The 27,730-nt window shown below is 31.0% G+C and overlaps 2 protein-coding genes and 1 long non-coding RNA gene across 3 annotated transcripts in view; 1 reads left to right on the top strand and 2 right to left on the bottom strand.

Annotated features, from left to right (window-relative positions):
* The window catches only part of LOC148301897 (uncharacterized), a 25,192-nt gene extending 19,249 nt beyond the window's left edge, over nt 1-5,943 (bottom strand). Inside the window, exons 1-2 of the long non-coding RNA XR_015838732.1 lie at nt 5,536-5,943; nt 4,271-4,375 (exon numbers count right to left, since the gene is read on the bottom strand). This is a non-coding gene — a long non-coding RNA (uncharacterized LOC148301897). The remainder of the gene's footprint in view (nt 1-4,270; nt 4,376-5,535) is intronic.
* LOC148301898 (tRNA-specific adenosine-34 deaminase regulatory subunit adat3) overlaps nt 1-9,526 on the bottom strand; it is an 11,975-nt gene extending 2,449 nt beyond the window's left edge. The window contains exon 1 of the mRNA XM_088272546.1: nt 9,277-9,526. The gene's annotated coding sequence lies outside the window, so the exon portion shown is untranslated. The remainder of the gene's footprint in view (nt 1-9,276) is intronic.
* Nucleotides 9,527-20,538: 11,012 nt separating this feature from the next.
* Nucleotides 20,539-27,730, top strand: LOC148301899 (uncharacterized). The gene is made up of 5 exons (XM_088272535.1): nt 20,539-20,606; nt 21,129-21,207; nt 22,631-22,801; nt 25,070-25,195; nt 26,479-27,730. Exons 1-5 carry the CDS (start codon nt 20,592-20,594, stop codon nt 26,925-26,927), a joined length of 840 nt encoding a protein of 279 aa, XP_088128661.1. The 5' UTR covers nt 20,539-20,591; the 3' UTR covers nt 26,928-27,730.

Below are 27,730 nucleotides of genomic sequence, written 5' to 3' on the forward strand. Positions count from 1 at the left end.
TTATAATCACACACATGAGAAACGCCAGAAAATATCATTTTCATTTTTTTATTATTTAAGCTTATAATTTGACCAGATAATTTATTAACAACATTCTCAATGTGTCCAGATACTTGTTCACAAAATTATTTTCATATTCTTCTTCATCTTTGACTAGATGTCAAAAAGTAATGTGAAAAATAACTCCTGTAATTGGAGATAATCCAGATTTGTGAACAAGTATTCGGACACACTCAAAATGTTGTAAATAAGGGTAGTGATTGTCCTGACCAAGTTTTAATTTTTACCAGAAGATGAAAACATCTGTAAGTTTTCGGAACTAGTCGTATATACTTATAAATAAAACTCATTAAAGTGGTATATTTAATTTTAAAAAAAAATCAACATGTCGTTCCACAATGCCGAATCATTAAATAATATAATATTACTGATATTTTTGTTAAAAAAAACTATAAAGTATTTTTTTTAAAGTACGTACTTTATCTTGTAAAAATCGAAATAAAAAATAACGCATTGATGCCTCCAGTACTTTTTTTTTTTTTTTTTTTGGCAAAGCACCCAATTTTGGGTGATACCTGCCATACTAGTGATTTTATATACTTAAATAATATATATATTTTTTTTTATTGATTTTTTTTGGGGTCACACGCTTTTGCCATACTTTTTGTACTATGCTTTTATAACGCAAACGGTAGCTGTGTAATTTTTCAGTCATATTCGCGGACATGTGGACAGATTAAGTACATATTTTACATCGGAAGGACGGTCCTGAGATACAATAGACCCACGCAACCGTCAATTACGAGAGTAGATGAATAGATAAATGTAGGTACCGCGTTTTACGTACAGAGCGCGGAGGGTCATCGCAATTATCCGCCGGGTAAACACCGAAATTATCCCGAAGCGGAATTGTACCGGGCCAAAGCGATTGTGGCACAAACGCACTAAGTGGGCACGGTTACATCTGATCCATCAACCTTTCGAGCCTGATGTGAATGAAATTTTAATTTAATATGTTTTTTTAACCGAAAAAAAGGGACCTACCCGAGTCTCCACACTACAAAACGTGTGGGAAAATTGTCTATGAAAAAAGTTCAATCTAGCAAAAAGGGTATTTTTCTTGAAAGATGAAGAGGAAAATATACTTATGCTTCTAACTGTTCTGATGTGAAGGAAATTTTGGTTAAATTTGTTGTTTTTTTAACCGAAAAAAGGGACCTACCCGAGTCTCCACACTACAAAACGTGGGAAAATTATCTAAGAAAAAAGTTCAATCTAGCAAAAAGGGTATTTTTCTTGAAAGATGAAGAGGAAAATATACTTATGCTTCTAACTGTTCTGATGTGAAGGAAATTTTGGTTAAATTTGTTGTTTTTTTAACCGAAAAAAGGGACCTACCCGAGTCTCCACACTACAAAACGTGTGGGAAAATTATCTATGAAAAAAGTTCAATCTAGCAAAAAGGGTATTTTTCTCGCAAGATGAAGGTTTTTTAAATTACCTAACGTCCAAGTGACTCTGAAATCTAGCTACGGCTTATGCAGCACCGCTTATCATGACCCTACTCAGGCTTCAACTTTTTAAGTTTCATAGCCTATGCCTACTTGCGAGTGGATTTACTCTTTATGTTTAAAGTTGCTATAATTTCATGTAATTCATGAGGGAAAATTCTAGGCAAAACACTCGCCGCAAGATGAAGGGGAAAATATACTTATGCTTCTAGCTGTTCAAACGTAGATTGATGTTCAATCTAGAAAATAAGTTTCTTACACAGCGCATACTAAAAATGACTTCCATCTTTGTTTTATTTGGCAAAGAAGAGATATGTTCAAACTAGCAAAAAGGGTATTTTTCCTGCATATATTTAGGGAAAAAATACTTATGCTTCTAGCTGTTCAAACGTAGATCGATGTTCAATGTAGAAAACATGTTTCTTACACAGCGCATACTAAAAATGACTTCCATTTTTGACATGTTCAATCTAGCAAAGAGGGTATTTTTCCTGCAAGGTGTAGGGGAAATATATACTTATACTTCTAACTGTTCAAACGTAAATCGATGTTCAATTTAGCAAAGAAGTTTTTAGATGTATTTCTAGTCACGCACGTTTGTGCTGCAACCCCTAGTGCATGTTGGTCTTCGGGTCGACCAAAAATCGCATGTGTTAAACATTTCGTGTAGTTTTGAGTGTCTAAATTAGTGTTATGGTAGTGAAGGGTAGTATTGTTTGCATGCTGTGCTAGTGATTGTCCTGACGAAGAGACGGGTACGTCTCGAAACCGGTAGACATAAAAATCTCGGTGAGTGGTTGTAAACCAATATTACGAACATAAGTTCAATCTAGCAAAGAAGTTTTTAGATGCATTTCTAATCACAGCGCATACTAATTATGACTTCTTCCATTAATTGATCAAATAAAGAGGCTATGGCAGTGCAGAGTAGTATTGTTTGCATGCTGTGGTAGTGATTGTCCCGACGGGACGGGTACGTCTCGAAACCGGTAGACATAAAAATCTCGGTGAGTGGTTATATACTAATGTTACGAACATAAGTTCAATCTAGCAAAGAAGTTTTTAGATGTATTTCTAATCACAGAGCATACAAAGTATGACTTCCACCATTAATTGATCAAATAAAAAGGAATGTTCAATCTGGCAAAAAATGCTGAAACGATTTTCAGACAGAAAATACTTTTTTCTTCTTGTTTAAAGGGTTAAATTATACATCTACTGACAATGATATGTAGCTCATAACAGCACTTGAAAAACACCTCGTTATTAAAAAAAATATGAATAGAATTTTAAACTCAAATGGAGTAATGGTAGTGTTATTGACAGCTTCCTATTTATTGACAGTATTCATTGTATATTTTACATATTATCCGATATTAGACATGTATTTAAATATATATGTAATAAAATACCTAGGTACCTACCTATACATTTTATTAAGTACTTACAAAAAGTACCTACATAAAACAGTTCTACCACCAGATGCCGCATGCGTCGCTCAGAATAAAACAAAAGACTTCCGATAATATTATTAACTGTCAGAATCAGATAGATAGATAGATAGATAGATATAAAAATTATTATAAAGATAAATTAAGAATAAACTTTAATTACAAAGCAACACATTGTTTATTTTATTATTATACACCCACTTTACATATTATTTACACGCAATTTACAAAAGAAAAATATTACCACGTTATATATATACCTCCAATTAGGAGCATTTTTTGTATTTTTTTTGACATCTCAACAAAGATGAAGAAGAATATGGAGGTCTGGGTATTTACGGGGCTAACGACCGTCGTGGGCCAATTTAAATGATCACTTTACACACGTGTAACATTCACTAATTCTACCCATGCTTGACAACCACACTACTCAAATTCTTCGAAGTCCTATATATATATATATATGAACCAATTTCGAAACTTTGTTCTTGAATCACTAGAATTTCACTAGAGACATCTATTGGTGAGATGTGAAGCGCGATGGTTCGTTAAATTTGTTATATGGAATCTGAAAAATGCTTTCTTTTATACTTACAAAATCATTTAAATTAGCGATTACATACTCAGATTAAAATAAATATTAATTATCTTGAAAGATAAAAGGATATAAGTGAGTGTCAGACGTCACAGAGTACACTTAGATAATAATTGTGATAAGAAAGTTTAAATTATATATATATATATATATATATATATATATATATATATATATATATATATATATATATATATATATATATATATATATATGTATATATATATATATATATATATATATATATATATATATATATATATATATATATATATATATATATATGTACATATGTATATATAAAATATAAAAGGAATGTATTAAAAATAAATATCAAGCCACTTATTGAGCTTTTTACTGTGCAACAGATCTTTTTAGGTAAAACCTGTATGTTTTTTCTCCATTTGAAAAACATTTAGTATATTAAAAAAAAATAATAATTAAACAATACCTTTTCTTCAAAATGCAAAAACAACACTTTCTGCACTGTAGCGGGTAAAAATTAAGTTAAAAATATGCCGCTTTTGCTGGGATATAGTACATTTTTTGGGCATTCCGAAAACATGCACAACTGAAAATTGACTATTTTTGATTTATGACGTTCTTGAAAGGAGTGAACGACGTGTTTCCATGAATTCCGCACCATTTTCAAACACCGCATGCGTAAAAATGAAATAAAACGTGATAATATATGAAAAATTATGATTTTTAACCTGTACATATTCGTCCGCCTCCGTAGTGTAATGGTCAGCACGCTCGGCTACCGTTCTTAGCTCTACTCTTCCATATACTGCTCTTACCTCTAGGCTGGGGAGAAGCTTATAGTGCGAATTTAAAATCACTCTCAATTATTTGAAAAAAAGATTGCTATAATAATTCTTTAAAACAACATTTAGAGTGTGCCCAAATACTTGTTCACAAAATCTGGATTATCTCCAATTACAGGAGTTATTTTCATATTATTTTTTGACATCTCATCAAAGATGAAGAAGAACATGAAGTCTGGAATGAAAATTATATTTTCTGGTGTTTCTCATGTGTGTGATTATAATCCAGGAGTCGGACCTCACATACTAATAAAAGATTTTCTGCTCAGTAAAAAGCTTTTTTGCTTCTCATTCTGCTTAATGAAAAGCTTCTTCATATCTCACCAATAGATGTCTCTAGTGAAGTTCTAGTGATTCAAGAACAAGGTTTCTAAATTGGTTCATATATATATATATATATATATATATATATATATATATATATATATATATATATATATATATATATATATATATATATATATATATATATATATATATATATATATGTATATATATATATATGTTTATATATATATATATATATATATATATATATATATATATATATATATATATATATATATATATATATATATATATATTTATACATATATATATAAACATATATATATATATATATATATATATATATATATATATATATATATATATATATATATATATATATATATATATATATATATATATATATATATGTTTATATATATATATATATATATATATATATATATATATATATATATATATTTATATATATATATATATATATATATATATATATATATATATATATATATATATATATATATATATATATATATATATATATATATATATATACATACATATATATATAAAACTTCCAAGAATTTAAATAGTGTGGTTGTCAATAATGGGTAGAACTGGTGAATGTTACACGTGTGTAAAGTGATCACTTAAACCAGCCCATGACGGTCGTCAGCCCTGTAAATGCCCAGACTTCCATATTCTTATTCATCTTTAATGAGATGTCAAAAAATCTATGAAAATAACTCCTGTAATTGGAGATAATCCAGATTTTGTGAACAAGTATTTGGACACACTCAAAATGTTGTAGTTTAAATTCGTTTAAGGAGAAAATAATATAAAATATTTATAAAGATATTTACCATTTTAAAATGTTCACACAAAACACTCACAAATATTTTTTTTTAAATAATTACGCCTTTTTATTAGTACTATTTTTTTATTATTATTTCAACAATTTCACGGTTATATTTTAGCAAAATATTCAAAGAAATAAAATCGCAATCAATTTTCAAAACGTGTTCACCTTTCACACTGATAATTACTATTCAAAATATGCCTCTTCACACACTTCAACAGAATTTCAAACGAACACAGCTTCGACTAGCGATTTTGTCACAATGACTATCAATTACTTATCATTCATAATTCGTTTGCCGCTGTTACGAATACGCGAGTGTATAAGAAAAATAAAACAATAATTTACACAAAGATAACGATGTAAAAATATACAAATAAGGCTGACACTGTCGTCGAGCGAACAGCGGAATAACAAGTTAGGTAGGTACCTACATATACAAAAAGTATCGATATCCAAAACGGATCGTTCATTATGTATTCCAATAACTGGAAAAGAACCGAGTAACGTGTACTCGAGTAGAGATGCGACTAATGAGTCACTGTTACTGATTCGGATACCCGATTCGGAATGTACTCGTTCTTTTTCTCAGTTTATATATTTGTATATAATTTATATTTGAAGCACTAACTTTGTGATTTCCCATTTTATAATTAAAATGTAACTTTGTTTTAAAATCAATATAAATATTTTATTATAACATAATTATAATGTCTACCGGCTACGAATCTAATTCTTTATTAAGACTTGATAAAGAAGCGGTTAGCTTCGAAACCGGTAGACATGATAATTATGTTATAATTAAATAATTATAGTGATTTCAAAACAAAGTTACATTTTAATTATATTATATATTTCTGTCCAGATTTCAAAGTCAAATAAGCGAGTGTTTTTGGCGAGAATTTTCACTTATGAATTACATGAAATTATAGTAACTTTGAACATAAAGAGTAAATCCACTCACGAGTAGGCATTGGCTATAAAACTTAAAAAGTTGAAGCCTGAGTAGTGTCATGATAAGCGGTGTTGCATTAGCCGTAGCTAGATTTCAGAGTCACTTGGACGTTAGGTAATTAAAAAAAAAGGATTTCAAAGTCAAATACGCGAGTGTTTTTGCCTAGAATTTTCACTAGTGAAGTCATAGTTTAATAAAAAACTAGAATCAGGCAATCGCCATGGATCTTCCTCGAAATACATCTAGAGGAAGACCAAAGAATTCATGGATGCTGCAGAAAGATAACATGATACGATGGCATGGCCTAGGTGACATTGTTTATGACAGAAGGACCTACATCCTGAGGACGAGGAGAGCTGACCCTAACAGTCTACAAAGACGATAAGTTGGGATGGAGCCAGGAAGAAGAAGATAATAAAAAAATTAACGAAGTAACTAACCTCCTGACTCGACCAATTTCAAATATGTCAAATACTTGATCAAGCCATGTTTTTTTCGGTCTTCCTCTGCTTTTATTCCCGATCAAATTTGCCTCATAAATTTGTTTTGAAAAAATATTGCAACTATGAACATAATGAGTAAACCCACTAACAATTAGCAATACATACGTTTTGAAACGTATCAAGTTGGAGCATCAGTGCGGCGATGATAAGCGGTGTCGCATAAGCCGTAGCTCACGTGGACAACAGGTAACTCGAAAAAAAATGTGAAACATATTAATATTTGTGGATAGCTTTCAATGATCGAATCATAAAACCAAAATATGTAATGATTTTTTTTAAGTCGTTTTAAAAACGTTATTTTTATCGATTCGATCGGCCAACTCTATTTCCCATATGTAATGGATAAAATATAAGTGGACATGTCTGGAGACGCATGAATGAGAGAGGCGAGTGGTGTGGCGTTCTATTCTCACTGCCAAATCCTAAGAACGCGTTTTTATTTACATCACCTCATGTCCAAGTGACTCTAAAATCTAGCTACAGTTTATGCAACACCTTTATCATGGCCCTACTTGGGCTTATTTTTTAATATTTATTAGTTGCTGTAGAAAATTCTTCTTGCGTATTATGTACAAGGATTTAAAGCATGTTTAGTTTATATGTCTTAAAAATGATAGTGGATGCGTGTAGTTCATAATAAATTAATGAGGTTGATCCCTAAAAACAATACAAAAGATACAACAATACAATAGACACAATGGATTCAATATCTTATATCAATCAAGATCTGTCACATAGCTCATTTATTTGTGTTATTCGTCTTGTCATAGTTTCTAAAAAAGACACCACTAAATCCCATAGACCTTTATGTCCTATCGCCTCATAATTTTTTGTCAAATGGATACCTTCTTTTCCACATTCTGTTTCAAAACTCTTTGTGTTTAAAGTTACTATTACAAGTTACTATTTAAAGTTACTATTCACGAGTTAAAATTCTAGGCAAAAAACACTCGTAAGCTAGAGTTCACGTAAACACGCTCCTTATCATTCATCGTTCACTTTGTGTAAAAAGGGAGAATGATAAGGAGACTGTTATATTACCATACCACAAGTTAACAATGTTTTTACACATTTTCAGCTGTGCATGTCTTCGGAATGCCCAGAAAATGTACTATATCCCAGCAAAAGCGACATATTTTTAACTTAATATTTACCCGCTACAGGGCAGAAAGCGTTGTTTTTGCATTTTGAAGAAAAGGTATTGTTTAATTATTTTTTTAAACATACTAAATATTTATCAAATGAAGAAAAAACCTATAGGTTTTACCTAAAAAGATCTGTTGCACAGTAAAAAGTTCAGAAAGTGGCTTGATATTTATTTTTATTACATTTCATTATATTCTTAAACTTTAAAAACGATCTCCTAAAAAATCAAGTTTTTTTTTTAATATGACGTTGTTGAAAGGAGTGAATGATATATTCAAAAGAACTATCCATAAAAAAACACAAAATCGTATTGATGTTATAATTAAATTCAATTCAATTTTTATAATTTTTTTACATTATTTTTCGACATCTCAATACAGATGAAGAAGAATATGGAATAATAAATTTCATTATATTCTTAAAATTTAAAAACGATCTCCTGAAAAATCAAGTTTTTTGATATATCGCTCACTCCTTTCAAGAACGTCATAAATCAAAAATCGTCAATTTTCAGTTGTGCATGTTTTCGGATTGCCCAGAAAATGTACTATATCCCAGCAAAAGAGGCATATTTTTAACATAATATTTACCCGCTACAGGGCAGAAAATGTTGTTTTTGCATTTTGAAGAAAAGGTATTGTTTAATTATTTTTTTTAAATATACTAAATATTTTTCAAATGGAGAAAAAACCTTCAGGTTTTACCTAAAAAGATCTGTTGCACAGTAAAAAGTTTAATGAGTGGCTTGATATTTATTTTTTATACATTGTTTTATATTTTTCAACATTAAAAACGTTCTCCTGAAAAATCAAGTTTTTTGATTTATGACGTTCTTGAAAGGAATGAGCGATATGACGTTGTTGAAAAGCGTGAGCGATATACAAAATTAAAAGCTTTTACATAAAAAAATATATACAAAATTAGTAGTTCAATTACTAAAGTATTGAGAGAGGAAGTAACGATTAAAAAAGAACTAGTATTATGTGTAAATAATGAGCTAGTACTAAGTACTGAGAGCCAACTTAACATCGCGCCGGTCTCGACATACACTTACAAAACATATTTTCGATACAAAAGCATTAAAATATCACTTACAAACGATAAACTTTCATTATATATTGTTATTCTGTATTATATTTACCTCAGGGTACACTTGTCACTAGTTGGAAGTTCGTCGATGACTTTTGTGAAACGTCAGACTGTCATGTCACATTTGCACACTTTGTTGCGGATTTAAAATGGCTAACAACAAACGGATACATTAACACCTCGATGTTAAGCAGAAACAGAACACAGGTTCGACGTTCAGCGCGGACGAGGAGATTATAAAAAAATATATCGGAAACAAAACATATGTTGGTATTTGCATAATGTTGTGAAGGGAGATAAACCGCTCCTAGCGGCAGAAATTTGTACTAAAACACTTTGCACGTGTTCAAAGCTCAGACTGCAATGTAAATATAATAGGGTCTGCCAATCATTCGGTTGTAAATTGTTAGTCTGCGCATGACGTCACAGCTGATGAGTCGGCCATATTTAACTGTGAGAATTCCTACGCAATTTATTCATAACTAACTAACTGACCATTACGCCGCTTCTCCGCAGGGGTAGGCAGAGAGAATCGAACGCCACACCACTCTGTCTTTGCAAACATTATTCGCCTCTTCCACATTCGTGCATCTCCTCCTCATTCATGCATTTCATGCATCTCATGCAATGCCTGTCATTTATTTATTGGACAATTTATATGGCGCCGTTTTCTTTAGAAATCACCTCAAGAGCGCTTTATAATCTACAATAATTTAAACATATAAAAACTAGATTCAATCCATCATCCGCAACCGATGGTGCATAGGGCACTGCATCATATAAACGCAGTGTTATCTTGATCGTTAACACATGAAGTAAAGGTGATCAGCTCTCCGCTTCAGGTAACAGTCCAGGGTAATATTAAATAAATAAAAGAATGCGTAAATCGCTGATATTTATTTGACCCCCTCATGGAAATCGAATCCGGGACCTCCAGTACTGTAGTCTTCATGCTGACCGTTATACTACAGAGGCTGACATAGACGGAGAACATGACCAACTAAGATACTTCTCAATAAATCTTATAAATCAATGTACATTTATCATATAATTTTTCTGGCTCCATCCCAATTTTTCGTCTTCGTAGACTGTGGGGGTCAGCTATCCTCGTCCTCAGGCTGTGGGTCTTTCTATAATGGATAAAGTCACCTAGGCCGTGCCTTTGAATTAAGTTTCTGTAGCATCCATGTATGTTTGCGTCTTTCTGTAGATGTCCTTGTTCACAATTTGTGCAGGTTCTCAGCGTCCTATGTGCCCATACTATCTCAATTGCCTTTCCTATATTTTATATTTATATTTATTTACATTTATTTTAATAAATTTATATAGAGATAAATATATATATATATATATATATATATATATATATATATATATATATATATATATATATATATATATATATATATATATATATATATATATATATATATATATATATATATATATATGGACGTGAAAGAGGCTAGAAGTGAACATGTCAGGACAAAATAGTGTGGCCTTCCATCCTCTCTGCCTACCACTGCAGAGAAACGTTGCCATTGTAGAAGTAGTAATAGTAGTAGTAGTATGTGTGATTATAAATACATAATATATATCTTGAACTTCATTGCTTTCTCGTAAAAAGTCTATTACGTCATACAACCTACATCGACAGATGTCTCTAACCATAACTAACGCATGGCCGCACTTCTGTATATTTCTACCATAACTGAGGCCTAATTTTTGGTTTGAAGGAAAATAACAATAGCTAAATAGGTTCATTTTTAAATGTTTTAATGGAAATTTCATTTAAAAAAATAGTGCTCATATCACAAGTCAAATTACCGTAACATTCTGCCTGTTTTAAAAATAATTTATTTTATTATTGTACAAATTCGTAGATATTTTTTAGCTATTTATTTATTCGGTCATGATTTTTTTGTGGCTGTTTTATACGGGAAATCTTAACATCGTGTATTTTGAGAATGTTTCATAATATTTTTGTTTTATGTTAAGTATTTCTTGTTTGTTCATTATCAAGCGTTACAGAAATTGTTTTTACCGACATTTATGTTATAACAATCGACAACAGATGTCTCTAACATCCTTTTTTTTTTTTTAACCTTTCCGGTAGTTCAAAAATTGATGTCCGACTTTCTCGAATAACTAACTAACTAACTAACTAACCATCACGCCGCTTCCCCGCTGGGGTAGGCAGAGAGAATCGAACGCCACACCACTCTGTCTTTGCAAACATTCTTTGCCTCTTCTACATTCATGCATCTCCTCATACATACCCGACGATTATTACGACTCCTGACCCGGCCGCTTTCAAGTATTTGACATACCTGATTGTGCCAAGTTTTCCTCGGTCGTCCTCTGCTTCTTTTTCCAACTACATTCGCCTCATAAATTTGTTTCACCGTTCTTTCTTCACTCATACGCTCCACATGTCCAAACCATCTCAACACACCTTTCTTAATTTTATCGATAACGCTTATCTCAGCCTTACATTCTTTCCTTATTTCATCATTCGAACATCTATCAAACATCGTTTTGCCACACATTCGTCTGAGCGATCGCATTTCGACTGCATTCAGTCTGCTTTCATACTTCTTTTGCCAACTCCATGCTTCGCTTCCATACATAAGGGTTGGAACCAGAACTCCATTGTGTACTGCCAGTTTAGCTTCCGCTGATAGATTTTTATTTGCTAAAACTGATTTTAGTGCACCATTCACTCTGTTCCCAGCATTTCTCGAATATATTTTACATTATATTTTACATGAGAAAACGAGATATTGCTTTTTTAATGCAAAATGAGCTGATTTTATAATTTTTTCATTTATTAGGAATTTCGATATAAATAATTGCTTAGTTTTAAAAGATAAAAGTTTTAAATTTTATAATTTTTTACGTTATTTTAAAACATGTTGTTACATTCACAATTTAAACCCATGATTGACAACCACACTACTCAAATTCTTGGAACTTCTATATACATTATTCAATTTTGAAACTCGTTAATTTGTCCGCCTCCGTAGTGTAATGGTCAGCACGCTCGGCTACCGTTCTGGAGATCCCGGGTTCGATTCCCAAGGGGGGTGAAATAAATATAAGTGATTTTTTCACTGCCATATTTATTTAAGATTACCCTGGACTGGTATCTGAAGCGGAGGGCTGATCACCTTTCCTTCATGTGTAAACGATCAAGATAACACTGCGTTTATATGACGCAGTGCCCTATGCATTATTGGGGTGCGGATAAGGGTTTTATCTATTTTTATATATATATATATATATATATATATATATATATATTTATATATATATATATATATATATATATATATATATATATATATATATATATATATATATATATATATATATATATATATATATATATATATTTTTTTATATATATATATATATATATATATATATATATATATATATATATATATATATATATATATATATATATATATATATATATATATATATATATATATATATATATATATATATATATATATATATATATATATATATATATATATATATATATATATATATATATATATATATATATATATATATATATATATAAATGGATATAAGTCTTATGTATATATTTTTTTTAATTTATATTCTTTTGCATTTCACAACATAATATAAATACCGACAAGAAAAGATCCCGCAAAGGCATGGCCTGTGTGTGGGCATACATTTTATTTTAGGTCATACTAAAGGGCACTGGCAAGAACACAATACATATTATACATACACTTGACTTTAACAGAAAACAAAAAAACAAAAAAAACAAAGTAAAAACGATAAAAATGAATTATAAATGTGAATAATGAATTTGCCAACCGATGAAATGGACATGATTCGTGGAATTGAAATGGCTGTTTATTACGACGTATTAATAAAATCGCTCACTCCTTTCAAGAACGTCATAAATCAAAAACTTGATTTTTCAGGAGAACGTTTTTATAGTCATAAAATATAATACAATGTATTAAAAATAAATATCAAGCCACTTATTGAACTTGTTACTGTGTATCTGATCTATTTAGGTAAAACCTGAAGGTTATTTCTCCATTTGAAAAACATTAAGTTTATGTACATAAAAAATTTTCACTTGTTCGCCTCCGTAGTGTAATAGTCAGCACGCTCGGCTACCGTTCTGGAGGTCCCCGGTTCGATTTCCAGGGGGGGTCATATAAATATAAGTGATTTTTACACTGTACTATTTATTCAATACTACCCTGGACTGGTACATAAAGCGGAGGGCTGATCACCTTTCCTTCATGTGTAAACGATCAAGATAACACTGCGTTTGTATTACGCAGTGCCCTATGCACCATTGGGGCGCGGATAAGGGTTTTATATATATAAATAAAAAATTAAACAATGCATTCTCTTCAAAATGCAAAAACAACACTTTCTGCCCTGTAGCGGGTAAATATTAAGTTAAAAATATGCCGGTTTTGCTGGGATATAGTACATTTTCTGGGCATTCCAAAAACACGCATAACTAAATATTGACGATTTTTGATTTATGACGTTCTTGAAAGGAGTGAGCGAAATGTATGTACGCTTCACGTCATTACACGCATCCCTTTAAATTTCAAAGGTTTAATAATACCAAGTCTCATTCGACATTCGGCAAACATCCGGCATCGCTGGAATGGATTTATTTTTAATTGGATCTCTCTCTTAATTTTAAAATTCGGTGACCGTTGTATTTTTTTTTATCTTGACAGAATTCCCACGTATTTTATTATTTAAATACAGTAAAACTTTGATATAACGCACTGATTGCGGGGAGGGGTGCCCGCTGAAGCTGAAAGTCCGTTTTATAAAAATAGGTACTAAAGAAAAGTTCTGTATATATATGAACCAATTTAGAAACCTCGTTCTTGAATCACTAGAACTTCATCACATTTAAATTTTCATTTACATCTCACCAATAGATGTCTCTAGTGAAGTTCTAGTGACTAAAGAAAAGTTCATTTTCGAGATACCAAAATGACTTTGGCATTACCAAAATGCAATACCAAACAATTCGAATAGGATTTTAAATATTTGGGAATCAAACACTTCCATTACCTTACTATATATCGGTAGTGTAAAGTCAAAGGGGTACATCTGTCTCAGACTAAACTCATTTCGCTCACTCCTTTCAAGAACGTCATAAATCAAAATTCGTCACTTTTCAGTTGTGCATGTTTTCGGAATGCCCAGAAAATGTACTATATCCCAACAAAAGCGGCATATTTTTAACTTAATATTTACCCGCTACAGGGCAGAAAGCGTTGTTTTTGCGTTTTGAGGAAAAGGTATTGTTTAATTATTTTTTTGAATATCCTAAATATTTTTCAAATGGAGAAAAAACCTTCAGGTTTTACCTAAAAAGATCTGTTGCACAGTTTAAAGTTCAATAAGTGGCTTGATATTTATTTTTAATACATTGTGATTTATTTTTAAACTATAAAAACGTTCTCCTGAAAACTCAATTTTTTTTATTTATGACGTTCTTGAAAGGAGTGAGCGATTTGTTTTACGTATTTTTATATGTACATATCTAAATAAAATTAAATAAGTGTTTTAACTACAGCTATATCCTTTTGCCAGATTATGGAATACACTATTTTAGACATTCTGTGGAACAAACTTAGAAAATGAACAATTTGACAGATATACCCCTTCGCCATTACACTACCGATATGTGTAGGCCCTCACCAAAACGTTACATTTCCATTTTAAATGATTTTTAGTAATCAGGAATTCTAGCTTGTGAAATCGTTACGTTTTGGTGCGATTCAATGATTTCATATCGACAACATTTTGAGTGTGTCCAAATACTTGTTCACAAAATCTGGATTATCTCCAATTACAGGAGTTATTTTCATATTATTTTTTGACATCTCATCAAAGATGAAGAAGAATATGGAAGTCTGGGCATTTACGGGGCTGACGACCGTCATAGGCTGGTTTAAGTGATCACTTTACACACGTGTAACATTCACCAATTCTACCCATTATTGACAACCACACTACTCAAATTCTCGGAAGTTCTATATATATAAACCAATTTAGAAACCTTGTTCTTGAATCACTAGAACTTCACTAGAGACATCTATTGGTGAGATGTAAAGAAGCTTTTTTACTAAGCAGAAACTCTTATATAAGTATGTGAGATCCGAATCCTGGATTATATTCACACATATGAGAAACGCCAGAAAATACCATTTTTATTTTTATTATTAAGCTTATAATTTGACCAGATAATTTATTTACAACATTTTGAGTGTGTCCAAATACTTGTTCACAAAATCTGAATTATCTCCAATTACAGGAGTTATTTTAATATTATTTTTTGACATCTTACCAATAGATGTCTCCAGTGAAGTTCTAGTAATTCAAGAACAAGGTTTCTAAATTGGTTTATATATATAGAACTTCCAAGAATTTGAGTAGTGTGGTTGTCAATAATGGGTAGAATTGGTGAATGTTACACGTGTGTAAAGTGATCACTTAAACCAGCCTATGACGGTCGTCAGCCCCGTAAATGCCCAGACTTCCATAACCTTCTTCATCTTTGATGAGATGTCAAAAAATAATATGATTTCATATTGGTTTAACACAGGATTGGTCACGTTTCGTCGCAACTTTAATTACGATTTCGATAGAATACAGTAAACATAACAGATTTGCATATAAAGGATTTTTGTGCAATATTGGAAATGTAAGTTTTTGGTGAGGACCTCCATATACTTATATGTATTTAAAAGAATTAATTGTTTCAAAATTCTTCACCATTGCTTTCCATTTTTCCTTTGTTTTCAAACTCCGTCCCTTGACTAACCCCTTCCCCTTACTTTCCCCTCTCCTTATTTATAGAACAATTTTATATTTTATATTTTAGTTATTATACAGACCTGAATGATGGAAATTTAACTTCTGAAACATGTAGTCTATAATAAAACTCAAGTGGTAAATAACGAAGTGTTTTCTTTAATCATTGTAACATGTCTTACCACAAAGTTAATGCCGAAACAATAAATAGAATTAATTAATAATCGTCGTAAAGTGATATTGCTGTTTGATATCGACGCGTTTGCTTTTGGTAATCCCGTTTTTTTTATATTCAACTCATTAAAATTATGAAAATGCGTATAACATAATTGATCGGAAAAAATATTTTATGAAAAGAAATATATACATAGTGATAAGTCATATATTCTTATTTTGTTATTACCTTATGTTTTTTTTAAATATATTTTCTCATTTGTTTATTTTAAATATGCTTCTTACCTTATGTTTTTCTCATTTATTTGGTTTAAATATCCTTCTTATGCCTTTTTATTATACCTGTTTATTGTTTTTATATTTTGCCATGTTATGATCATTTAAAAAAAAAAATTGTTACTTTATTCTTTGTGTTCCAGTCTTGTTAACCTTAATCCCATGTCCCAAAATGAGAGATACAAATTACTCATCGGGAATATTATATATATGACTTATGTATGTAATAACTAACTAAGTAACCATCAGAGAGAATAGAACGCCACACCACTCTGTCTTTGCAAACATTCTTCGCCTCTTAGACGTTCATGCGTCTCCTCATACATGCCCGCCGATTATTACGACTTGACCACTTTCAAGTATTTGGCATACCTAATCGTGCCAACTTTTTTTCGGTCTTCCTCTGCTCCTTTTCCTAATTACATTCGTCTCATAAATTTGTTTTACACTTTCCTCACTCATTCGTTCCACATGTCCAAACTATCTCAACACACCTTTCTTAATTTTATCGATAATGCTTATCTCAGCTTTGCATTCCTTCCTTATTTCACTATTCGCACATCTATCATACGAGAGATCGCATTTCGACTGCATTCAGTCTACTTTCATCCTTCTTTTGCAAAATCCATTTTTCACTTCCATACATTGGAGTTGGAACCAGGACTCCGTTGTGCACTGCCAGTTTAGCTTCCGCTGATAGGTTTTTATTTGCTAAAACTGATTTCAGTGCACCATTCACTTCGTTCCCAGCATTCACTCTCCTTTCTATGTCTTCATCAATCTTTCCATCCCTTAGAAAACATGCTACCCAAGAACGCCGAGATGTGATCTTACCACTGATAACTTTGGCAGTGTGTTGTACTTCCGGCTAGGTGCAGTCTACGAACAGGACAGAATTTTGTACCAAATTATAGTGCTAGACGAATGATTCGATTATCATGCCTGCCAAAAATTGTTTACATTTGGCGACACTTGAATTTAAACATACATAATATTAGCAGGACGTTTTTTTTTTTCTTCGGACCGGATTTTCGTTCGTTGAATAGGTTCGTTATATCGAGGTTTCACTGCACTAGCCATAGCCCTGCCAAGCGTTGATGTGATAAAATAAAAAATGAAATAAAAAGACATCAGATATTTGCAAAGGTCTGGATACAAATTCTCATTATTGGCACAAAATGCCACAAAATACACTTATATATTGTAAACAGAATGTCAGATGACAGACTGCCACGTAGGTTTGTGAAAAAGGTTTGTAAAAAAGTATTTTAACATAGAGTGCCCATGGATGGGACGTTTTTGATTTTGCCTCTCTAGTTCTTCTCTGTAAAACGAATCACAAAAAGTAAACGTGGTTTCTCTTTATTCAATCTTTTAGCTACAAATATGCCGTACTTTGTTTTCTAAAAAAATTAACCTAACTGCCTGAAAAATCGATTTGAAATAATGTCCTAAAATGTCCCATTCATAAACACCCTCCCATGAGTGGGACACCAGTATACCATGAAAGGGACATCAATTAAAATGCAAGATCGATGGAAAAATTATATTTTAAAACAAAAATAATTGGTGGGCACTTTTGTATAATACGTAGACGCATGCAAAAGAAATTTTATTAACCATTTTTGGCAAAAAAAGTTCAGATATCTTAATATTCCACAATTTTCATGGGCCACATAATTTACATTTAAGCCATTGCATACCACTACATTGGTATTCTCCTTCACATATCGCTCACTCCTTTCAAGAACGTCATAAATCAAAATTCGTAAATTTTCAGTTGTGCATGTTTTCGGAATGCCCAGAAAATGAACTATATCCCAGCAAAAGAAGCATATTTTTAACTTAATATTTACCCGCTACAGGGTAGAAAATTTGCTTTTGCATTTTTAAGAAAAGGTGTTGTATAATTATTTTTTTTAATAAACTAAATATTTTTTAAATGGAGAAAAAATCTTCAGGTTTTACTTAAAAAGATCTTTTGCAGAGTAAAAAGTTCAAGAAGGGGCTTGATATTTATTTTTAATACATTGTATTATATTTTTAAACTTTTGAAACGTTCTCCTGAAAAATCAAGTTTTTTGATTTATGACGTTCTTGAAAGGAGTGAGCGATATGTGACACTTATTATTCTCCTTTCCTTTTGTTTTTGTCAGTGATACACCTTCTATTTCAACTGATTTATCCGAACTGATATCTCTGTCATCACTCATTGAAATATCTTCTATGACTTTTTTTAAACTCTTTTAGCGTTAGGCTTATTGTTTGGTCTATCTATAGGTTTTCGTTTTCCATTTTTAAATAATTTTATTTTCAAAAACTTGTCCTTTCTGGAGTGTCAGAAATTATACTTGATTTCCCCTTTTTGATTTTTTTCTATACTGTAGAACATAGCATATTCTTCCAGCTGAATTTAAATACGTGCAAATCATTTCTTTTTGCTTCAGAGTAAACTAACTAAAAAAACTAACTAACCATCCAGCCGCTTCCCCGTAGGGGTAGGCAGAGAGAATAGAACGCCACACCACTCTGTCTTTGCAAACATTCTTCGCCTCTTGCACGTTCATGCATCTCCTCATACAAACCCGTCGATTATTATGACTCCTAACTTGACCACGTTCAAGTATTTGGCATTCCGGATCGTGCCATGTTTTTCATTCGCCTAATAAATTTATTTTACCGTTCTTTCCTCACTCATTCGTTCTACATGTCCAAACCATCTCAACACACCTTTCTTAATTTTATCGATAATGCTTACCTCAGCCTTATATATATATATATTTATATTTATATATATATATATATATACATATATATATATATACATATATATATATATATATATATATATATATATATATATATATATATATATATATATATATATATATATATATATATATATTATATATATATATATATATATATATATATATATATATATATATATATATATATATATATATATATATATATATATATATATATATATATATATATATATATATATATATATATATATATATATATATATATATATATATATATATATATATTGACTGCTCCATGTTTTTCCTTGTAAAAATTGTATGTTTACTTATTTTTGTCACATTTCAATAAATCAACAGTGGCAATCTGTTCTAAAAGTTATCAATTTGCATGACCTTTTAAAAAAATAAGTGTTATGGCCAAATTATCAATTTCTTACGAAAATATTTGCCATTTTTTTTTCGTTTAGTAGGGATTGCGATTTTAAATGTTTATTTTTTTAAATTTTTTAAATATACCTTTTTTATCATTCATTGATTTGACGCTAAGATAGACGATATCTCCCCCACATTGCATTGCACAACCAAAACCAAGATAGACGTCTCTCGGGCAGACCACCAAAACGATGATTGACAGCTGTGAATAGACATCACAGGAGGCTAAATCCTTCTTAAAAACAGGCCACAAGGCCTATACTAAGCAGCAGAGGAAAAAAAGTTGTATTATTGAATCTAATCGCCTCGCATTTTGATAATAGCAATTGATTTAAAGCAATGCATCACTTAGGTGAAGATTGGGGCCAGAAAAAGAAGAAGAACTTATTTCACTCACTCCTTTTAACAACGTCATAAATTGAAAAAAAACTTGATTTTTAAAGGTTAAGAATATAATAAAATAAATTGAAAATAAATATCAAGCCACTTTTTGAACTTTTTACTGTGCAACAGATATTTTAAGTGAAACCTTAAGGTTTTTTCTCCGTTTGAAAAATATTTACTATAAAAAATCAAACAATACCTTTTCTTCAAAATGCAAAAACAACACTTTCTGCCCTGTAGCGGGTTGATATTAAGTTTAAAATATGTCGCTTTTGCTGGGATATAGTACATTTTCTGGGCATTCCGAAAACACGCAAAACTGAAAGTTGTCGATATTTGATATATGACGTTGTCGAAAGGAGTGAGCGATTTGTCAACCCTGGTTTTCTGAAAGAAATAGTACAAGAGAACATTCTTGTGATGTCATTCCAATACTAGCTGCGATTCAACAAGTGCGATATTGTATTTCTATTTAACAATGAAGGCAATTCAAGTATGTTTTAATTATTTTTTTAGCATTTTTATGTCTTAAAATTTTTAAAAATCTGTGGTTCTTTTACAAATTTTCGAGTGTGTCCAAATACTCGTTCACAAATCGCGCGCTCCTTTCAAGAACGTCATAAATAAAAAATCGTTAATTTTCAGTTGCGCATGTTTTCTGAATGCCCAGAAAATGCACTATATCCCTGCAAAAGCGGAATATTTTTAACTTAATATTTACCCGCTACAGGGCAGAAAATGTTGTTTTTGCATTTTGAAGAAAAACTTATTAAACTAAAAAAAAATATTTTTCAAAGATCCGTTGCACAATAATATGTACATAGTGTTATATTTTTAAACTTTAAAAACGATCTCCTGAAAAATCAAGTTTATTTTTATTTTTGACGTTCTTGAATTTGACATTATCCCCGTAAATGCCCAGACTTTCATATTTTTATTCATCTGTGTTGTTAACAAAATAATATTTAAAGTTCTATTGGAATTGTAATATATAAAATTTATAATATATTTTCAGTACGTTCCGCTGTTTCTACTTTTGGTGGGCGTTAGTACTACTCCCATTAGAGATGTACCTATCAGACACAGGAGGTCACGTAAGAAATATATTTACCTAATCGCTTCCTCCAAACACCTCCTGCGCCGTTCTGTACTCCTGGTAGCTTCATGCCATCAGTACCTTACATCCATTCATCAAACTAGACTGATTTGGATCTTGAAGCTTACTAACCATCACACTGCCTCTCCGCAGGGGTAGGCGGAGAGAATATAACGTCACACCAATGTCATAATAATAATCGTCATATTATTTATTGATTCGGCATTAACTTTGTGGAATGACATGATTATTTTAATAAAAATTAAACACTTGAATAATCCATTTAATTGACTTTAATTTTTATTTACGACTAGTTTCGAAAACGACAATTGTTTTCATCTTCTGGTACAAATTAAAACTAACGAATAAAAATATATTTAGGTGTATATATAGGTTAATAAATATAGGAAGGGGGGTTAAGGAACAACATTTTTTTGTAAAAGGAAACATAGATAATAATGGTGACGTATTTTGAAACAGTATATTATTAATTATTGTTTTATCTGAATTAAAATTTTTATAATAATAATTAAAGAAAACACTTCGTTTTTTACCACTTGAGTTTTATTATAGACTACATGTTTCAGAAGTTAAACTTCCATCATTCAGGTCTGTATAATAACTAAAATATAAAATATAAAATTGTTCTATAAATAAGGAGAGGGGAAAGTAAGGGGAAGGGGTTAGTCAAGGAACGGAGTTTGAAAACAAAGGAAAAATTGAAAGCAATGGCGAAGAATTTTGAAACAATATATTTTTTAATAAATTATTATTAGAATTCAGGTTTTTTTGTATTTCTAAATTTTCAAGATAATTCATAATTTGGCCTTTATATGGAACAAGGTGTAATAATTTTAATTTATGAGAGTGAAATGAGTGATTAGTATCTATTATATGATTTGCAAATTCCGAAAAATAATTACTAACAAGACCGCTATGATGTTCTTTAATTCTTATCTTTAAATTTCTCGCAGTTTGGCCAATATATTTTCTATCACAATCTCCATACATTATGTTTTTCTAAATTTTCTAAATTATTCATGTAAACTAGTCGTAAATAAAAATAAAACTCAATTAAGTGGATTATTCAAGTATTTAATTTTTATTAAAATAATCGTCATAATAAAATAAACTCAACTGGTAAAAAAACAAGTGTTTTTCTTTTATAATTTCATCACATCTTGCCACAAAGTCAAAAGCCGAAAAAATAAATAAAAAACAAATTATAATTTTTTATATATATATAAAGCATCAACTTTGTGGATCATATTGATATATTATTTTAAGTCACAAATTAAACCCTGAAGAGGGCAACAGGTTGTTGCCGAAACTAGTTGGTTGTTAGTAAAAATGTGAGTGGATCGAAAAACAAGGTCTTTTTATTTCTCAAAATGTTCTTAATCGCGTTGCGCTTTTTCTAGCTCAAAATTACAAATTTTACAAAACCGGAAATCAAAAGACTGTCAACACAGTTTCTTCGATAACAGAAACAAATAAAGCATACGGGATTCAAGGATTCATGTCCTGTGACACCTGCCCAGGGAACGGGAATGGGTTTGGTACTTCATCCGGAGGATTCCCGCCTCAAGGAGGTAAGAAAACTTGTTGGATTTTATTTTATTTTATTGGAAGTAAGAACAACAGTTACAATATATCGCTCACTCCTTTCAAGAACGTAATAAATCAAAATACTTGATTTTCCAGGAGAACATTTTTAAAGTTTAAAAATATAATATAATGTTTTAAAAATTAATATCAAGCAACTTACGGAACTTTTTACTGTGAAACAGATCTTTTAAGGTAAAACCTAAAGGATTTTTCTTCATTTGAAAAATATTTAATTAATTAAAAAAAAAAATTAAACAATACATTTTCTTCAAAATGCAAAAACAACACTTTCTGCCCTGTAGCGGGTAAATATTAAGTTAAAAATATGCCGCTTACGCTGGGATGTAGTACATTTTCTGGGCATTCCGATAACATGCACAACTGAAAATTGACGATTTTTTATTTATGACGTTCTTGAAAGGAGTGAGCGATGTGATACATCAAAAATGAAATCATGAGTACCAATTACAGTTCTTCACAACTCTATGCATAAGAGAAGTCTATAATATACAGGAAGAGACATGAGACAAGGATGGGATAAAGAGAAAAGGAGATGGCAGTGATAGAAAAAGAAGAAAAGGAAAGGACAGGGAATAGAATAACTTTTTTAGGTTTATAAGAGAGAGAATTAAGAATCAAAATTAAGAAAGGTGTGTTGAGATGGTTTGGGCATGTAGAACGAATGAGTGAGGAAAGAACGGTAAAACAAATTTATGAGGCGAATGTAAGAGGAAAAAGTAGCAGAGGAAGACCGAGAAAAACATGGCACGATCAGGTATGCCAAATACTTGAAACTGGTCAGGTTAGGAGTCGTAACAATCGGCGGGTATGTATGAGGAGATGCATGAACGTGGAAGAGGCCAAGAATGTTTGCAAGGACAGAGTGGTGTGGCGCTCTATTCTCTCTGCCTAACCCTGCGGGGAAGCGGCGTGATGGTTAGTTAGTTAGTTAGTTTAGTTTATAAGATTTCGAACAATTTAGATTAATACGTATAATTACAAATACTTAAAAAAATTCACAACATTTTGAGTGTGTCCAAATACTTGTTCACAAAATCTGGATTATCTCCAATTACAGGAGTCATTTTCATATTATTTTTTGACATCTCATCCTTTGATGGGATGAAGAATATAATATATATAATATATAAAGATGAAGAAGAATATGGAAGTCTGGGCATTTACGGGCCTGACGACCGTCATATGCTGGTTAAAGCGATCACTTTATACGCGTGTAAAATTCAACAATTCTACCCATTATTGACAACCACACTACTCAAATTCTTGGAAGTTCTACATATATATATGAACCGATTTTTAAACATTATTCTTGAATCACTAGAACTTCACTAGAGACATCTATTGGTGAGATGAAAAGAAGCTTTTTATTGAGCAGAAACTCTTATATTAGTATGTATGTGAGGTGCGAATCCTGGATTATAATCACACACATGAGAAACGCCAGAAAATACCATTTTCATTTTTATTATTTAAGCTTATAATTTGACCAGATAATTTATTTCATATTATTTTTTGGCATCTCAAAATGAATTTATAAAATAAATTATCTGTTCAAATTATAAGCTTAAATAATAAAAACTTTAAATAATGTTTAACCTTCTCTTCCCGGTGTTTTGTACCTTGTACACATTGCTTCTAATAATTATTATATCTATATATATATATATATATATATATATATATATATATATATATATAAATATATAAATATATATATATATATATATATATATATATATATATATATTTATATATTTATATATATATATATATATATATATATATATATATATATATATATATATATATATATATATATATATATTGTATATATATATAAATATATATATATACATATATATATATATATATATATATATATATATATATATATATATATATATATATATATATATATATATATATTATATATAAATATATATATAATACAAGGCTAAGTATTAAGTATTCCTCCATAACATTTTTACGCATTGATTTAAAAAATAATATTAATAATAATCAGAATGTATCGGGTACATCGGAGGTATTATATATATAAACAGCGCGTGAAGAGTGTGCGGGAACCGCGACACTATATTCGCATCTCACTCTTGCATACATGCACAGTGTAAGCGTGAGGAGCTCATAGCTCAATGTTCTCTTGTCAGGAGCCCAAGAGCTACTGACCGCTAGCTAAGTTTGATCAACAATTGTTTATTTTTTTGTTTAAGGTAATTTAAATCAAATAACTTATCCCACAAATCCAGTGAACCCTGGACCACATCAAGGTTCAAACACTTTCATCGTCAATCCAGGAATTCAAAGTCCCCAAGGATCTAACGGATATTCCAATCCAGGTATGCTTTATTTATTATTTAAAATATAAAATTATATACAGCGGTGTTTTAGTGAGAAATGGCGATTAACAATTGTATGATATTAAACTATACCAAACTAAGGAACTCACTACTACAGTATGGCATTGTTGGATGGGGAGGTACCTACAACAACATACTGAACTCTGTGAAAATAGTACAGAAAACAAAAATTAAAGTTATTTTGAAAAATATTTATTTATTTATTTATTTATTTAAACTTCATGTACAGAAAATAAAAAGTACATTGGCGGGCTTATTGCTAAAAAGCAATATCTTCCAACCGACCAAAAACGGACTAGTGATATTGATCAAAACGTTTGATACCATATATAGCCGTTTGCAATCAGTGGGCAGATAGTACTTGAACATTTAAAAAAACTTAAATTACAAATTGACATTTAAAAAGAAACATAAATTAACAAAAGACGATAATAAGGAGGGCAAAGGAAGAAGGGAGCTTAGGGAAGGAGGTAGAGGGAGGAGGTTTGATGGACAGTTAGGATTCTAATGACAGATAGTAATGTCTCAGACGTTTTTAAAAGTTAATACATATTATTGTCTGATGTAATAGATTTAATCAAAAAACTAAAAAACAATTATTAACAATTAGACAAAATATGTATATCGAACTAAATTATTATTTACAAAATTTCAAGTCCCAAACATAAAAACCATTTTTAAATAAACTGCAATTTTTCAATTACTAAAAGGTGACAAATATTTGAATTTTAAAAAAAGTTTGTCTTCGAGATTCTTAAAAGATTTTTCAACTCCAAAATGTAATACTAAACGATTTCAAAAAAACTTAAAATATTTGAGAATTAAATATTTCAATAAACTCCCTAAAGAAATAAAATAATAGAAATAAAAAATTCTTAAGAAAAAAAAGAATGCCCATTACATATAAATCTTGAAAAAAAAATAAAAAAGACTATTATACCATAAATTATATAAAACATTAAACCATGAGTGAATCCTAAATGTTATATGTGGAGTGTGTGGATTTTTTTGGTGAGAGTATTTTAATGTTTTTTATTTAAAATGAACCCTGATGATGACAAGGCATTGTCGAAACCGGTAGGTTAAATTGTATTAATAAAAAAAGTTAAAAAAAAGTTAGTTAATTTTATAAAGTTTATAAAATGTGCCACAAAGTATCTGCTGAAAACTTTCAAGAGACGATCTTCAAGGCTGAGTGATTGGTGTTTTTTACAGAAAGATGTTAGAATAAAATTTTGATAGCACATTGTGTTTTTTTGTAGGGAACGGAGTTTATGGAAATCCGGTCATCATCAATCCAGGAGTTCCTCAGCAGGGTTCAAACACTTTCTACGTCAATCCACGGGAATCGAACCAGGGAATCCATCAAGGCTATACTCACCCAGGATCTGGCAATAGTGGATATTCCCAGAATGTAGGCACCACTTATCCTGAACACACCAACAACGGATTTGGTCAACAAGGTGGGATAGGGTATCCGTCGGGGAACAATTTTGTGAACGTTTATCCTCTAAACGCACCACTAAATCAGCAAAATCTCGTTGTCACCACGAAGCCTGCCACTATGGTTGCCTGTGCTAATCGAGATGGCGATCAAGGACCATGTCAGCAATTGGCATTGGTAAGCCAACCAGCGCCACCACAGTTTCCAATGCCAAACATAAACATGGACGATTTCAAGATTCCAGACTTTGGATTTGAAGACTTCTAAGAAATTACATATAATAAGACGTGGCTTCTTCCGAATACCTCCTGCGCCTTTCTGTACTCCTGGTAGCTTCATGCCAGCAACACCTCATATACATTCATCTAATTAGTTTGATCTGGATATTGTAGCTAACTTACCATCACGCCAACTATCCGTAGAGGTAGGCGGGGAGAATAGAACGCCACATTCTGACGACGACTAAGTATTTGGAATACTTGATAATGCCAAGTTTCCCCTTATCATAATAGATACAAGAAAAACCCACTGGCTTCTTCCGCATACCTCCTGCGCCGTTCTGTACTCCTGGTAGCTTCATGCCAGCAGTACCTTACATCCATTCATCAAACTAGGTTGATTTGGATATTGTAGCTAACTTACGATCACGCCAACTATCAGTAGAGGTAGGCGGAGAGAATAGAACGCCACATTCTGACCACGACTAAGTATTTGGAATACTTGATAATGCCAAGTTTCCCCTTATCATAATACATACAAGACAAACCCACTGGCTTCTTCCGAATACCTCCTGCGCCGTTCTGTACTCCTGGTAGCTTCATGCCATCAGTACCTTACATCCATTCATCAAACTAGGTTGATTTGGATATTGTAGCTATTTAACCATTACGCCAACTATCTGTAGGGGTAGACGGTGAGAATAGAACGCCACACCGCTCCATCGCCGCAAACAATCTTCGCCCGTTCCGACTCCTGACCCGCCACGTCCAAATATTTGAAATGTTTGAACTTGCCAAGTTTTCTTCGGTTTTTGTCTGCTTCTTTTTAAAATATATTCACTTCGTATTTTT

The sequence above is a fragment of the Brachycentrus maculatus genome, unplaced genomic scaffold, assembly GCF_059751285.1.
Source record: "Brachycentrus maculatus isolate JH-2025_06_01 unplaced genomic scaffold, ASM5975128v1 h1tg000504l, whole genome shotgun sequence".
NCBI lineage: Eukaryota > Metazoa > Arthropoda > Insecta > Trichoptera > Brachycentridae > Brachycentrus > Brachycentrus maculatus.